The sequence below is a fragment of the Xyrauchen texanus genome, chromosome 1 (assembly GCF_025860055.1).
Source record: "Xyrauchen texanus isolate HMW12.3.18 chromosome 1, RBS_HiC_50CHRs, whole genome shotgun sequence".
NCBI classification, from domain to species: Eukaryota; Metazoa; Chordata; class Actinopteri; order Cypriniformes; family Catostomidae; genus Xyrauchen; species Xyrauchen texanus.
In genome coordinates, this window is record NC_068276.1 from 1032800 (window position 1) to 1050363 (window position 17564).

At 39.8% G+C, this 17564-nt stretch overlaps 3 protein-coding genes across 3 annotated transcripts in view; 1 reads left to right on the top strand and 2 right to left on the bottom strand.

Moving 5' to 3' along the window:
- LOC127648178 (histone H3) overlaps positions 1-17564 on the bottom strand; it is a 1095985-nt gene that overhangs the window by 861029 nt on the left and 217392 nt on the right. The gene's annotated exons all lie outside the window — the stretch shown is intronic.
- The window catches only part of LOC127648099 (uncharacterized), a 259510-nt gene that overhangs the window by 99071 nt on the left and 142875 nt on the right, over positions 1-17564 (top strand). The window lies entirely within an intron of this gene.
- LOC127648499 (histone H2B-like) lies at positions 4635-5997 on the bottom strand. Its single transcript, XM_052133202.1, has one exon. The coding sequence runs from the start codon at positions 5987-5989 to the stop codon at positions 5615-5617; it is 375 nt and encodes a 124-aa protein (XP_051989162.1). The 5' UTR covers positions 5990-5997; the 3' UTR covers positions 4635-5614.

The window sequence follows — 17564 nt, forward strand, 5'->3', positions numbered from 1 at the left end:
ATCGAAATTTTTTACTATTTTCTAACATTTTATGGACCAAACAACGAATAGATTAATTGACAATGAAAATTGATATTTGCAGCCATATTAACGATACATTATATTTTCAACAGAGAAGCATGGCATCCTTCAAGGTTTAATGTTTCCTTTGTTCTTCTGTTACAGACTCAAGCACTCCAACTGCAGCATTTTCCTCTCCACTGTCTGTCTGTTCCTCTCCACCCTCGGTCTCTCCCTCACCAGCATTCTCCTCAACCACCTCATCAACCTCAAGTAGCTGTTCCACTTTTGTGGCAAACTGGGTAGAGAAGTTCCAGATACCATGGCAGAAGCTCCTTGAAGAGTTAGTGCAGAGTTTAGAAAGGAAGGCGAGACCTAGTCCGCGGCTGCGGCGAGAGATGGTAAGGATAGTGGTTTCTGAGATGATAAAGATGTGTAATAATCCAACTAAACAAAATACTACAGAGATAGGCAAAATAATGGTGGCCAAGTATCCAGAAGCCCTCCAAGATGTCATAGATGGCGATGTCATTGGACCTGGATATCATTCACTGGTAAAGCAACTCCAAGCCCGAGTTGAAAATGTGAAACGACCCAACACACCAAAGATAACGAAACGCAAGTTTACACCAGATGAGTATGATACTGAAGAGATTCCAGCTGAACAAAAAGCCAGAGTTCAAGACACATATGGCTGTGTCAACTGGGAGCCAAAATATTTGCCAGAAAAGCAAGAAAAAAAACAAGATGAAGGAGATGTTTGAAGAGATTGACTACAATGCAGACAATGTAAAAAAGTTAGTACAGTCCACCTATTACACACAGCGTAAAGACATCAACAAGGGGACAAGCTTTCAGAAACTTAGCCGAGAGTGGCCCTTTTTGTTCAAGGAAGCTCGTATGGTAGCACACTTCCAAGAACTTACTGGTCTGAGTCTAATGGATACCTTCCTTGGCAATGTGGAGAAAAAAGGAAGACATCTCTTAAACTTCTTCAAGAATGTTGATGCACAAAAACGCAAACAAGTCCTGGATGCTCTTCTCAAGTTTCAGACTGAGCGGGGCCATTTGGATGGTTGCTCACAAGACATCGTAAAGATGGTACTTCTTTTACTGGCTCATTTTGGTGAGAAGGAGGAGAACCTGCTCCAATACGTTGAGGAGACATGCCTGGTCCAAGAGGTTCAGATGGAGAAGTTGCCGGCAACACCTTGCGTAATTGCGTGTGGTAAGTAAACAAAAACTAAAAGTCTAACATTTAAGTCCTTGTAACTGAAGTTTATTTATTTCTTTTTTTTGTTTTTTTATGTTGTTAATCTTTTCAGGGCCCTGTTGCTTTTCTGCTGAGACATTCATGTTGAGCATTGACCAAAAGGTTGTCAACGACCACATCACTTCCTTCACCTCTGCCCTCTGCCTGATGTTTGGGAGTTTCTACTGCTTTAACATACACTACCCAGTGGAACTACGATCAACACTAGAGTTTCTCCAAAGGTACAGTTTATTTTTTGCTAGAACAATAAGTTCTTTGATTTCACCCATTAATTGTTACTTATTTTTTTATTTTGTTTTTCTTATGAAGGTGTTTCTTCTCAATAAATCCTGAGAGAGGCACCAAAGTCGAGTGGAATAAAAAAAAGAAAGTACTCCCAGTCAATCCTAGAGTCCTCACTCTGATTGCAGACCTTGCAGACCATGAATGGACATAGACACGCCTTATTAACTCTTTAGGGACAAGTGGTTATGGTATGAGTGGTTAATGTATGTTCAGGTATACTGTATGTTTAGAAATACTGTATGTTCAAGTATACAGTATGTTATGGTATACCGCACATATTTTGTTGTTAAAATTGTACCACAAGGTAAATTGAAAGCCAGTGTAAACTTCTCGTTGGAAAATGTCTGGTGGTTTCTGAAGGTACGTGTTAAGCTTCACAGAGAGATCAGTGGATTTGTGCTGGTGAACTTGGTAGTTCCAGAAATTTCTTAGATGACATTTATTTATTTATTTATAGTCATTAAGGTAATTGTTTTGTGATTTTTGTACTTAGTACAATTTCAAACCATTGCTCTTTACAGCTTCACAGAAGTGGAAAAACTTTCCTATATTTCAAAATGTAAGAAGAATATGTTTTTTTGTGGCCTATTGTTTGTTCAGGTTTATGGAGTATTATAAGTGTTGTGAAAATACTGTTGTCCCATGTAAATCACGCTTATGTGGGTCACTCCTTCGGAGCCATGCAGTTACACATAACACAGACTCTATACTTGATTCAAACTGTTAACTGGCCGTGTCTGACTTTTTGACTTTTTAAAATGGACAGCTGCGGTGCTGCTTTCTGCCTTTCTGGAGTGTTTCTGGGCTGGGCAGAGTGGACAGGGCGGGCTGCCCTTCAACAGAGACAAGCATTTCTTTGCCTGTAAAATGCAGCTTACAATCCACTGTAACACAGCTGCTGGCTGTTTGCAGAGTTACACATAATACAGCCTGACTCAAACTATTGAGTCAACACTCAAGCTGTCATATGTAGTTTTGTCAATACAGTTTGTAAAAAAAAAAAAAAGCTGTCATATGCTGTTGAGGCTTTTTGTAATACAGAAGTGGGTATGGTTTAATGTAAATAAGGTTAAGCTAAATGTTGATGCTATAAAAACAGCTATGGCCATTTTCTTTCAAGATATTTTTGGGACTTTTAACCTTTATTTGAGAGAGACAGCTGAAGGTTGACAGGAAGGTGGGAGAATAACATGCAACCACAAACTAGAGACCTAGAGCATTTAGAGGATGTATGGTTGACAATAAGGGAGTTTCTAAGCAATTTACATAAGAGAAGTGCTCCCCATCCAGTTGCCGAAAAAAAAATTCTTATAGATTTATCCAAATGTTTTTGATATCACAAAATGTCTCTGGTGTTTCTCAAGGTCTTGGTGTCTTAATGAGGCATTTTGAAGTGAACCTTTTTTATCCATTTTCAACTGGTCAAAAATGGTTACATTTGTCATGTCTATCGTATACTTATATCATAATGTGCTAAAGTTTTATACACTCTAAACTTGAATTGGTGACTGGACAATGTTTATTACATATTTATGAATAAGAATTAATACAGGTTCCCAACTTTTACATTATATATACCATTTGTGTGGAATACTGTTGACCTGCTATCTCTCCCTATATGGAGGGGTGGAGTGGAATGTTAAAGAACTGAGCTGGTAAGTTTAAAATATATACATCAGATATACATCTGTCTCAAACCTCAAACTATTGTTTTCCTTCCAATAGGCCAAGCCAAACATCTCCAAAGGTCCTGAAATTAATTCCTCTAAAACAACTATAGTGCGCTGAGGACGTAACATCACTTTCCTCAATAAATAATTACTTTCTAAATGTGAGATTAACTGTACATTTTATTGATTTGATACAGATTTGACTAAAATAATAGAAAATAACATGTGTAAGTTTAACAGATTTTTAACCCTTGTGCATCAATTTAAAAAAGTTACACATTGGTTCATTATGGACAAAAATGTCCATGTCCAAAAACTGTCATAAAAATATTATAGATTTATATTTTTTTCCACTTTCACTGACATCATTTTTTTAACCAGCATCAGCTCTAATCATAATGACCAAACATTCATTCATTTTTAGGATTTTAACCCTTTAAACGCTGGTTTGTTTACATAATGCCACTGTTGTTTTTTTAGGAAAAAATGAAAAATAATAATTATTTTCAATTTAATAGATGCTAAGCAGAATTTTTTTCTTTGATTATTAGAGCCTCGGATATGTCAATGATTAACAACAACATTCATTTTGATGCTTTCATATTTTTTATGCAGTATCAGATTTTAAAAAAGCTACCACTCAGGTCCATAAAGGACAAAAATGGCCATGTCAAAAAAGTGTCATAAAAATATTATAGAATAATATTTTTTTCTACTTTCACTGACTGATATTTTAACCAGCATCAGTTCTAATCATAATTACCAAACATTCATTTATTTTCAGAATTTTAACACTTTAAACGCCGGTTTGTTTACATAATGCCACTGTTGTTTTTTTATAAAAAATATAATAATTATAATTATTTTCAATTCAATAAATGCTAAACAGAATTGTTTTATTTTTATTATTAGAGCCTCAGACACATACAAACCACACTCTGAAATCCATACCAACACACTCACACAATTATATATTCATAATGTATCTAATTGGCTCTATAATATGCATAAGCCAAAAACAGCAGAAAACAACAACAAAAGCGATGATATGCCAAACCTGAAAAAATGGCACGATCTGGTAAAACATATTTTAAATGTAAATTTTGAAGCCTTGCCAACATAATGAAAGCATGTTAAACAAGATTGCATAATTTTATAGTTACATGGCACTGGGATTAAAAATCGCAGTTTTAATGGGTTTCAATGTGCCATTTTTGTCCAAAACGACGCTAAGAGGGAGTATTTTGTGTAACTAGTGCAAAAAATATATTTTTTAAAGAAAATAGGGTGAAATATTAAAATTCCAATAAAAATTCACACCTGTGGAAAATTTTATGCAGTTAGCATTAACACAGACAAAGTTATCAAAAAAACAAAACTGAAAAAGCCAAAAATGTCCACAAGGATGCACAAGGGTTAAGTTAGAAAAGAAATGGATAGGTCACGGTAAACTGCACACACTGATAAGAAATGAATCTAATATTAGCCTGGTTAGGGTTAATTGAATGGTTTAATAAGTATTTATTTGAGTTTTAATATCGGTCAATACATATCTGATATTCAAATCCCTTGAGTGTGTATTGGTCATTTGGAATGGTTTCCTTTAATATTTGCATATTAACGGTGCTGAGTTAGTTTAAAAACTGAAAAACAAAGCTTCAACAGTACCTGCGGCAGCACTGCTGTGGTCATCCATTCCCCACAGCCCACATTTCTTTATCTGGTTGGTACAGTTTTCTTATATGTATTAAGGGAAAAGCATAGAATACGATGCATTAAACTGAACAGCAGGTGGCGGCATGTGCTCATGATACCAGTCCGCCATTAAAATAGGTGTCTCCGTCCAAAACGGCAGTGGGGGTGTCTGTGATGACAATCAAATACTATCTATTAAATCTGCCCACAACAGGCTGGTAGATAATTATAAAAAAAAAAAAAACATTTTCCAACCCTTCATTTTTTGTATAAATTTTTAGAATAAAATTATCTTCAACCAAAAAATATGTAACGCTAAAAATGTTAATTCGAGATTTACTGTAAAATAACACTTCTCATTTGGACCTCTATTGAATAATGTAAATGCCTGACATTTTTTATTATTTAAATAAATTCTGCAGATTTTTTCACAGCTGCGTACAATATGCATTTGTTGCACGAAAATAATTTACGATTAAGAGAATTTCCAATTTGCCAACATTAAATCCTGCTGGTGGTTAACATCTATACACTACTTGCACAACATTGATGGGAAAAGATACAATTATTCATTCGGACCGGAAACCAATCTGCATAATATAGGAGATTTCAAAAAAAAAAAACAAGTTCTCTTTAAGTGACAACATGGGTGGCTCTTAAAAGAGCCTTTGGGTGCAGCTAGAGCTTCACTTTACTTGGAGCTGGTGTACTTGGTGACGGCCTTTGTGCCCTCAGACACGGCGTGTTTGGCCAGTTCACCGGGCAGCAGCAGACGCACGGCGGTCTGGATCTCTCTCGATGTGATGGTGGAGCGCTTGTTGTAGTGAGCGAGACGAGACGACTCACCGGCGATGCGCTCGAAGATGTCGTTGACGAAGGAGTTCATGATGCCCATCGCCTTGGAGGAGATCCCGGTGTCAGGATGGACCTGCTTCAGGACTTTGTACACGTAGATAGCGTAACTCTCCTTCCTGGACTTTCTGCGCTTCTTTCCTCCCTTACCGGCGGCCTTCGTGACGGCCTTCTTGGATCCCTTCTTCGGGGCGGACTTTGCTGGTTCAGGCATGACGACGCAACGAGCCTAAACAAAGAGTCAGTGAACACCGAGAAAAGAGCAGACACAATTATACCCTCCTCTATGCTAATTTACCAAGCAGTCAATGCGCACTCTGATTGCGTGTTTTTATTGACCACACCCACTATATGATTTCATTGGACAACTACAAGTGTGACGGTACGGAAAAAGAGCCAATCAGAGGCTTCCACATGCAAGTCCCTCTTATCACCTCATGTTTGAAAATCACCATCCCCCACAATATTCAGTTTTCTATTTTCTATTATGAGGGGGTAGTTTATAAATATCGAGATATATAAAATATAATAATATTAGAGACTTTAAAAACATTCGTAAATACACATCAGTATGCAAACTGTTTTTGTATCTGAATCATTTTTTGGCATTTGAGAAATTGGGTAATAAAGATTGAACATTCTCAGAAGTTTTGCTAACATTCTGTAAAAGTTATTTTAAAGTTATGAACAAATGTTCTTCTAATAACCTTAATAGAACATTACTTAAATGATTGATAAACACTACAAAGGTTAGCTTGAAAATGTTATTTATGTATTGTTAGTGAAACATTCTTTAAACGTTACAACTGGGAAGTTTAATCATAGCTTGTTTTAAATGACATTTAAATTAACACATTTGCATCAGTTAATAAATTGCAATTGAAATCAGTTTTAAAACATTTGCAATCACAGTCAAGGAGAAAATACAGAATGCAATGTGTATTTTATTTTACCGTAATTCCCCACATCCCTATTCAAATTAATTTCTATGTTTACCCACATAGCAAAGACATGTGGCCCAGATTTGGCATGAAGCTGGCATAGCTGGCATTCATCCGGTACTGGCTGAAGCCATGTGAACCGAACATGGCACGAGTATGGCAGATGTGACATCTTTGGTGCGGCAAACGAGATGTGGCCCAAATGCTGTGAATAATATTTGGCCCAAATGTCAAATATTGAACTGTGGGCCACATAAGTATTCTGCCCTACAAAGGCTAAGTGCAGTAACTACGCAAACAAAGAAATAGAGAAAAAGGCCTTTAAAGTTTTTATACCAGCCAGTCAAACATGTTATGGGTAGATTAGTGGTAATGCATTTATGTAAAGCCTTCTTAGGAAGACATTTTTTATAGATAAAAAACATGACCACTGATGTGACCTTTGACCCCTAAAATGCAGATACTGTACTCTGCCTTTGGATGACCTTAAACAACTAACACACTATTGCAAAGGAAAAGTGCAGTATCTACAAAGTCAATGTGTTCATGCAACTTTATTGTTGTGTTTCTTACATGTTTCTTTTTTTTTTAAATAGCTTTTATAGCTTTATTTATTTTTGCAAGTTGTAATGTTGAAATTGCTCACTAGTAAGGCTCGTGATTTAAGAATAATCTTTTATCACAATGCCCCTTTCACCACAAAGAGATTGTACTCAGTAAGAAATTGACTTTAAAGAAATTGTCTTCATTATCATAATTTCCCTAAGCATCATTACTTTTTTACACAATAAATAAATATTGATATGTTGGGTTTCATTAACATTTTCATTTTAATTAAAAAGTAATTAATTACAGAACAAGGTTTCTTTAAAAACAGTACTCAAAAATTCACAAAATTAAAACAATTGAACAAGCAAGTGAGTGACTGACTCTGGGACAGTCAGGATCTCAGAGGACACATAGCCACATACAGCCACAACCACTCGCTTACATCTACAGGTGCCCGGTGAACTCTTATGGATTTACACCAATATCAATAACAACAACACTGGGAATGGAAAGTCCTTTAAGTGGACTAAATAAATATACAATAACAAATAAATAACAATACCAAATAATAATAATAATAATAATAAATTGTAAAAATGTGTGTGTGTTTCTGTCTGTGGGGGGGGGTCTGGAGAATTTTCTGCACCAATTTATTAATATTAATGTTGTCTGAGCAAATGCCTGCGATTCATTGATAACTTATGCAGTAATAAAAAAAGAGTTATATTTATATGGTTGGCAACTGTTCAATTTTATTTGTGCTCAATAAAGCCAATAGTATTATATTTCAATCACGTGATCTAACGTGGTTTGCAAATAAGCGATAGCAAGGTGGATTTAACAACTTTTTTTCTGGTGCTGCCGGATATTTCCTTCAAGTTAGCAGGTAGGCTAAAATGTTTCTAACATATGTATTGCTAGCAGCTGGCTAGCCGGTAGCTTAGGTTGCTAGTATGATTATAAAGTCGGTCTTGTCCCAAAATTAAAAAGTAGTTTCAGATATTTTTGATTTAGGTGTCAATATTTTCATACAGTCAGATATTCTGGAAAATGGGTTTAATGGTTTCAAGCTAATCCATCAATCAATCCAGCATCAATGTGTACCACATCAAACTATCAACTTTAATTGTTTGAAGGTCTTATATATCATGCGCAATTTTAGTCTATTTTCACTTTTTTATAATGGTTGAGTTTGAAACCTATGTTAATGCATAACAAAGCCAAATGATATCATTTAAAGAAGAATGTATGCTTTTAATTTACATAATTGATCATTTTCAGTGATTTTTTTCTGAATCATTTATTTACAGATTTATTAATTATTTCATATTGCTTCCTTTGTGCTTACTTGTATTGGCCTTTTTTTCTGTTGTAAAAACAAACAAACAAACAAACAAGCCAAAAAAAACTGCTCTATGGGGAAATACACCTAAAAAGTGGGTGTTAACGTTCCAACCTTTTACAGCACTGTATGTCGGCTTTGTGTCAATCAAAATCACGTTTAAAAAGAGATTGACTGTCATCTGCTGAAATATTGTAAAAAAAAAACACACAAAAAAAAGATAGTATGGTGCCTTTTGTACTTTGAACAGATTAGCGTTAGTATCGACTTTTTAAAATTGATTAGTATCCAATCAGTGTAAGCCACGTCACTTCACTGCAACGTCAACCACCGATGGACGTCGGCTGCTGACAGGAGACACTGTTGCGAATTTTACAGTTGCATAAAACATTCACTCTGAATAAAACAAGTAAAGTGGTAAGTGAAAAACATCCATTTAATCTATTTTTCAGTTAAATTGAGATGACATCAGTAGTGATGTATTTCATGCACTTGAGATAAAGGACATGCCACTTTTAAAAAGTACAGCATTTTGTGCGGGCAACCTTCACATAAACACAAGCAAATATTTGATGTCTTATGTTTTGAAACCGTATTTGTACTCTAAATATTATCAAATTAATAAGGTAGTTAATTATTTAATTCTTATTTAACAATGTTTTTATTGGGATCAACAACCCAAATCTGTCCAGCATGTATAAACATTAATCGAGCCACAGGACTCGGCGTTGTGCGCATGCATGCTCTGAAAGACAGCGTGTAACGTTCTGTTGGTCAGGAATGATCCACACACAACACAGTTTACTGTGTAAACATTTTACATTTGTTTGATTAATTATGCTGAGCATTATCACGCTTCCAGTTCGACTGCTCACTCACATACTTGCTTTAGACTCATCCACGGGCATCGAGAGCACAGAATGACACGGTCACGCGCCCCTCCTGGTCTTAAAGGGAAATACACCCAGATCATTACTGACAAGGGATCGCACCAAACCTTATCAATCATTCGATTACGCATTGTGTACTCGGACAGACAAATACGACTTCAGCTCGACTACACAGTAGCTCGATTATATCTGCCCATGTAAACATAGTTATTATCTACATATAAACATAAAAATTGGTTGGATTCAGTTGGTGAGAATGTGTAAAAAAATTAGATTTAAGGGTCAAATTTGACCACGTTAAAATTTATGAGAAATTCGATACACAGAAATAAAGGGTCAGAACTATAGCACACATAAAGGAATAGGTAAGAATGCAACAGATAGCATGTTTTTTAATAGAATTTGGCAAATAAAATCAGTTACAAAATGCAAAACACATACAGAAATAGACAGAAACATTTACAATGAACACTTGCACATTGAGAGAGATAATTTGGCTGTAGTGAAATTTAATCCTAGGCTCAATGGTTATTTCTGTTCATATCCATTTATTGCTGAATGCATTGTTGATGTTATTAATTACTACTTATTAGCCTAATTATTAATTTGGGAAGCCTTAAGTCATTAACTCTTTCCCCGCCAAACACGGAATTTTCCGTGTTTTATGAAAAAACGCTTCCCCGCCAAACACGGAATTTTCCGGGTTTCCGTGTTTTAGGTGTTATACGGTAAGGAAGACCCGCACGCATGTTTTGAAAGAGTACGCAACTCTTTGATCAAAGAAACAGACTGCGATCGTCTCAAACATGAAGAAGTGGAGTATTGAGAAGCTCAAAATATCAGACATAAACATGCCTTTTTATCAGCTTTTTGTCTGAAATGTTGTTTTTTGACAAAACCGACCTCTGTTCAAGTCGCAATAAAAAAAGAACAAATGAAGATAAAATAAAATCATTTTGCCTAAAAGCAGAGGCTCAGATCTTTATTGTGATATATAGCATCTTCATATATTCATGGAAGAAAATATTCTGCGGGCCATTAAAGTTTAGCGAAAATCGTCAAAAACCCTGGCGGTGGCTGGCAACTTTTTTTAAAAACGCTGGCGGGGAAAGAGTTAATAGGTGCAAAACATTGCAAAAAATTGCACTTCGAAACCACTAAAATAATTACTTTAATGTCAATAATCTTGAAATTAATCTGATGTCTATATATCATTGCAGAGCTGAATATAGAAATAATTCCCATTTTAATCCAATAAAAATATAATTTTATTCTTAATAACTTTGTAATTTGGAATATTATTTTTTGTCTCTTTCAGGTTGAAGCACTAAAGACAAAAAAGTCACGGTATGGAATGTAAGACTTGGGATGTACAATGATAGGGGGAATGCTCAAAGAAGGGCATTAAAAAGAGTCAAAGAATTAATTGAAAATGATCAGTCTAGGGAAGGGATGGAGGATGGCATGAGTGTGTTTTTGTTGATAATTCTGAGGAATCTGAGATGCAAAATAGTGATCAAGAAAGTGATCAGGGTCTTATTGTTGAGGATAAGGAAGTATATGAAGAGACTGTAGCTTCTTTTGGGGATCTGCCTAATCTTGGAGATCAGTATAGTCAGAGTGATGGAGATCTGTGGAGTTCACTGGCAGATTGGGCAGTTGAATTTAGCATTTCTCTAATTGCTCTGTCAGCACTTCTCAGCATCCTCAAAATCTACCATCCCTGCCTGCCAAAGTATGGACGAACATTGCTGAAAACAAAAACAAGCTGCAACATTAACAATATAGCTGGTGGTGTGTTCCATTATTGTGGAATACTCAATGATATTGGGAAAATCCTAGATAAAGTATGGTCTACTCTGCCAGACAGACATGCCTTTAAACTGTAGTTGAATTTTGATGGTCTACCACTCTGCAAGATCACTAGTACCCAGATTTGGCCGATTCTTGGTATGTTGCAAGGATACACAAATAAACCAATGTTGATTGGACTGTTTTGTCGTACTTCAAAGCCAAATTAATTGACTGAGTATCTTTAAAATCTGGTTCAATATCTGAAACTGTTGAAAGGTGGGTTTCTGTTCAAGCAGAAAACCTTATTTTTAAATGTTGTTTCTGTTGATCCTTCATCAGAGGAGTAAAGTCACACACTGCATATCATGGATGTGACAAGTGTCACCAAATGGGTGTCCGCAAATGTAATCGGATGACATTTCCTGAGGTCAATGCAAGAAGCCGAACCGATGACAGTTTTAGACAAGCAACATATGAAGAACACCCACCTCTTGCTGATGTTGGCATTGACATGGTCGCTTGTTTACCATACAATTATATGAACCTAGTTTGTCTGGGTGTAATGAGGCATCTCTTAGATTTGAATATCAGCACCACTGGCCCCTTGCGCTGTTGCATTTCATCATCTCAAGCTTTCATGGTGTCTGATAGACTTCTTGCACTGAGAAATTACATTCCCAGTGAGTTTGCTCAAAGGCCACGTGCACTGGCTGAAAGATGTAGGTGGAAAGTCACAGAACTACGGCAGTTCTTGTTAAACACTGGTTCAGTTGTGTTGTGGGATGTGCTAAAGCCTCAGATCTATGACAAATTTATGCTAGTAAATTTATCAGTAGGTGTTTACATTTTGGCAAGCCCAAAATTTTGTATAGACATGAATGACCTTGCGAACACTCTGTTGGTTTCATTTGGTTTCACTTTGGCCAGCTTTATGGTGAAGAGTTTTGGGTTTACAATATTCACAGTCTGGTCCACCTCAGTGACGATGTCAAATTTCATGGATATTTAGATCTTATATCAGCATTTCCTTATGAAACTTTCTTGAGAAAACTTAAGAAATTGGTTTGAGGGCCATGCCATCCTTTGACTCAGGTGATACGCAGATTATCAGAGATTGAAAGTGTCAGCTACAGTCCAGAGTTGTGCCTGTTAAACAGGCAACTCAAAAACTGTATAAAGAGCATAAGGATGGGCCAGTGACACAGTGCTTCTCACAACAAGTTCATCAATTTAAAGTGCTTGCTATTGATGATATAGTTGTGAAGCCCAAAGAGATAGATTCTTGTATCAAAATAGATACAATAGATAGTTGGTGTTGGTCCAAAAAATTGTTGAGGATAAAGAAATAGTATACATTGTGGGCAATGAATATAAACAGAAAGAACATATATTTAAATATACAATTGACTCTAAAGAGTTGGGAATTTATGTGGTTTCCAACCTCTCAACAAATGTCAAGTGTTTCATGATTGGAAAGAAGCTGCAGAAGTATGTGTGATTACCATTCCAAAACAAATTTGTTGTTGTTCCACTCCTGCATTGAGACGAGTAATCCTGTTGCTCTTGTATTTTGGTTGGCTAAGGAATATTTGATCATGATTGCTTCCCTTCAGATGTGTCATATTGTTGTCTTTGACAACACAAATGAGGTTGAAGTTGTGCCTTCAGTCTGGATAAAAAATAAAGACTGCATGTAGCCTCCAAATAAAGTTGATGTAGCAAAAGCTGTTTGTAAGGGGGTTAAGATGGGCAAGGAGGAGACGAGAACCGGCTTGTCAATATAAATCGTCTAGGTTATGTATGTAACCTCCGTTCCCCGATGGAGGGAACGAGATGTTGTGTCGGAGAAGCGACACTAGGGGTCTCTCTTGAGCGCCGATATATGCCTCTGATCTATGAAAAAAGGCCAATGAGAAGTTGGCAGATGGTATTTGCATACACCGCCCCCGGACATACGGGTATTTAAGCGGGGCAAATACGGGAGTTCATTCAGGATTTTTCTGAGGAGCCGGAAATGGTCCGGCCACAACAGTGGCTCGGCTCAGCGACGTTCATCGGGGAACGGAGGTTACATACATAACCTAGATGTTATCCTTCTGTCGCTTTCTCCACATTGTGTTGGAGAAGCTACACTAGGGGTCCCATTTCAATCATGCCATGCACTGAGCCATGTACGTGAACTGCTGACACAGAAGCGGGCAGGTATTCTTACGTGCAAAGGCGACCAGCTGTATCAGGCTGCATGAACCCTTCCCCAATGCCCCATTAAAGTCATCAGAATCCTTATGGTTACCGTAGTGAGGGGAACAAGGTGATGCTTGCCAACCTGGGAATGGGCCAAGCATGGCTGGGCCTCTTTTCTCTCTATGTTTCTCGCAGAGAGCAATTACTGCCGGGGCCCTTACATGCATTAAGGGAAGGGGGTCTTACCCCGTTCCTATTCTTTCAGGGGGAGAAGACCCTGCGGAGACCAAACCTACCCTGCAGGGGAGGTAAAGGTGGCGAATACATCACATGGCCGCTTAGGTCCTATGTGGGAAAGTTGGCACGGTGGTAGATCCAGCCTTGTAGAGGAGGGAGTGCTACAGCACAGCGACTGAGGCAGCTGGAACTGCCTAAGGGAGACACGGGAGTCCGCTCGTGAGGGGACAGTACCGCGGAGATTACACACAGGGGGAGTCAGAACAGGAGGCCTTAACCTGTGGAGCACCTATTCCAGTACAGGATAGATTGAGTACCCGTAGTGGTTTGGGTCGGCGAGTTCCTCCACTGAACTGCGGACCCATGAGGGCTAGGGAGGAATCAACCAGGGATCCGAGGGATGGGGTCTCCTGGGAACAAAGGCTCACTATTTTACCTCGGCTGAGGGAAAGGGTGCTAGGCACAAACAATTCACCCGGCCAGTTCGTCAGTGTGTTACCGAGTTCTACGGGCTCGGACCTGAGAAAACACTGTGAGTGTGCTCAAACCCACAAGGGGGGGGGGCGGCCTGGGTGTGATAAGCCAATGAAATTTAATCGACAACCCAGTGGGCGAGCCTCTGTTTAGAGACAGCGTTCCCTTTCTGCTGTCCCCAAAGCAGAAAGGAAGCAGACACAGAGCTGCTCAGAACATCTAGAGCTCTGCGTGCGGTCCAGATAGATACGCAAAGCACGTATCGGACACAGCAATGAAAGGACTGGGTCTGCCTCCTCCCGGGGCAGCGCTTGCAGGTTCACTACCTGATCTCTGAAGGGTGTGGCAGAAACCTTGGGCACGTAGCCCGATCACGGTCTTAGGATCACGTATGTGTCTGCCGGACCGAACTCCAGGCAAGTGTAGCTGACAGAGAACGCTTGCAAGTCCCCGACCCTCTAGATGGAGGCATGCGCGATCAGCAGGGCCGTTTTGAGAGAGAGGGCCCTGAGTCCAGCAAGACATCCCAGGAGGGGAACAGGCTTGGCCGGGAGGCCAAGCCTGGGTTAGGAACCTGATAATTAAGTCGCGCTTACCCAGAGACTTGCCGTCTATTGTGTCGCGGCGACATACACCTTGAGGGTGGAGGGGGACAGCCTCCCCTCCAGCCTCCCCTGTAGGAACACGAGCACTGACCTAACTGCGCACCTCTGTGGGTCTTCAGCCTGGGAAGAACACCAATTTGCGAACAGGCGCCACTTTAGGGCGCAAAGATGCCTGGTAGAAGGGGCTCTGGCTTGGTTGATTGTATCTACGACGGTCGATGGTAGACCGGCTAGATCTTCCGCATCCAGTCCAAGGGCCAGACGTGGAGGCATGCCCTGTCCCTGAGAAAGAAGGTCCTTCCTCAGGGGAATTCACCAGGGAGGGGCTGTCGCGAGAAGCGTGAGATCCGAGAACCAAGTCCGAGTGGACCAATAGGGGGCCACCAAGGTGACTTGCTCCTCGTACTCCCTGAACTTGCACAGCACCTGTGCAAGAAGGCTCACTGGGGGAAATGCGTACTTGTGTAGCCCCGTGGGCCAGCTGTGTGCCAATGCGTCTGCCCCGAGGGGGGCCTCGGTCCGGGCATACTAGAGCGGACAGTGGGAGGTTTCTTGGGAGGCAAACAGGTCTTTCTGGGCCTTGCCGAACCTCTCCCAGATCAGCTGGACTGACTGGGGGTGGAGCCTTCACTCCCCACTGGGCAAGCGTTGTTACTTGAGTCGCTGCTGGCTCCAAAGGAGGAGACGATGAGCGAGTTGATATGTGGTGGGAGCATACTCCGCCTTGGCGATTTATGTAAGCCACCACTGTAGTGCTGTCTGACCTGACTAGGACATGTTTGTCTCGAACTAACAGGAGAAACTTCCTCAGGGCAAAGAGAACAGCCAACAACTCTAGGCAGTTGATGTGCCAGCGCAGCATTGTGCAAGGTGCCCCAACCCGATTTGGAGGCATCGGTCGAAACCAGGACGTGTCGGGACACCTGCTGCAAGGGTAGTCCTGCCCGTAGAAAGCAGAGGTCTGTCCAGGGTTTCAAGGTTTGGCGGCAGGCGGTGGTGATTCTCACACAGTGCGTGCCGTGGCGCCATGCTCGTCTCGGGACTCGAGTCTGAAGCCAGTGCTGAAGTGGTCTCATATGCATCAACCCCAGCGGAGTATGCCATATGCCCCAGGAGCCATTGGAAACGTTTTAAAGGGACCATAGTGCCTGGCTTGAAGGAAGCGAGGCATTTCAGCACCGACTGTGCACTCTCGTTGGAGAGACGTGCTGACATTGAGACTGAGTCTAACTCCATGCCGAGAAAAGAGATGCTCTGAACCGGGGCGAGCTTGCTCTTTTCCCAGTTGACCTGAAGTCCTAAACTGCTCAGGTGCCTGAGCACCTGGTCTCTGCATAGTAACTCTCTCGAGGGGGCCAGGATGAGCCAGTCGTCGAGGTAATTGAGTATGCGTATGCCGGCTTCTCGGAGCAGGGCAAGGGCTGCCTCTGCAAGGCAAGGCAAGTTTATTTATATAGCACATTTCATACACAATGGTATCTCAAAGTGCTTTACATAGAAGTATTAGAAAAAAATAAGAATAATTGAAACAGTTTAGAATATAAAATAAAATAAAATACAGTACAAACAGTCGGGCACACAGTGGCACAGTGCTCATTCAGTAAATGCACAGCTAAACAGATGTGTTTTGAGTCTGGATTTGAATGTGACTACTGTAGGAGCACATTTGATCTCTTCTTGAAGCTGGTTCCAGCTGCGGCTGGCATAATAGCTAAAAGCAGACTCTCCTTGCTTAGAGTGAACCCTTGGTATTTCTAGCTGATGTGATCCTAATGATCTGAGTGATCTGTTGGGTTTATATTCAGTGAGCATATCTGCAATATATTGAGGTCCTAGCCCATTGAGTGATTTATATACCAGTAATAATACTTTAAAATCAATCCTAAATGTAACTGGGAGCCAGTGTAAAGACCTGAGGACTGGTGTGATATGTTCATATTTTTAGGGTCTGCTCAGAATCCTGGCAGCAGCGTTCTGTATGAGCTGCAACTGTCTTATGGTCTTTTTGGGAAGGCCAGTGAGGAGTCCATTACAATAATCCACCCTGCTGGTGATGAAAGCATGCACAAGTTTCTCTAGGTCTTGACTGGAAACAAAGCATCTAATTCTTGCAATATTTTTCAGATGATAGTATGCTGATTTAGTTATTGCTTTGACATGACTACTGAAACTAAGGTCTGACTCTAGAGACACACCAAGATTCCTGACTTGATTTTTAGTTGTTTGACCCCTAGCGTCAAGGTATGCATTCACCTTGAGAACTTCATCTTTGTTTCCAAACGCAATGATTTCAGTTTTGTCTTTGTTTAACTGAAGAAAGTTTTGGCACATCCAACTGTTTACTTCATCAATGCATTGGCACAGGGAGTCAATGGGGCTGTAATCGTTAGGTGATAGGGCTAAGTAGATCTGTGTGTCGTCTGCATAGCTGTGGTAAGCAATTTGGTTCTTTCTCATTATTTGGCTCATTGGGAGCATATACAGTTTGAACAGGAGTGGCGCAATAATTGAGCCTTGAGGGATTCCGCATGTCATGGACGTCCACTCAGACTTATGGTCTCCTAAAAATTTTTTGAAAAAAGATGTGGGAAGTGCATCAAGGGCGCAGGTTGTTGTTTTAAGGTGCTGTACGGTTTCTTCCAAAATTTTGCCATCACTTTCTTTGAAATCAGACATAGTAACTACTTTTTCAGGTTGCGGTTTGATTTGTCTGTCCCCAGCACAAACTCAAGGATGTGCTGATCACCTTTCTGATATTGTTGATTTTTTCAGA

Coding starts and splice junctions, on each gene's coding strand:
- LOC127648499 (XM_052133202.1), bottom strand. CDS start 5,989: ATGCCTGAACCAGCAAAGTCCGCCCCGAAGAAGGGATCCAAGAAGGCC.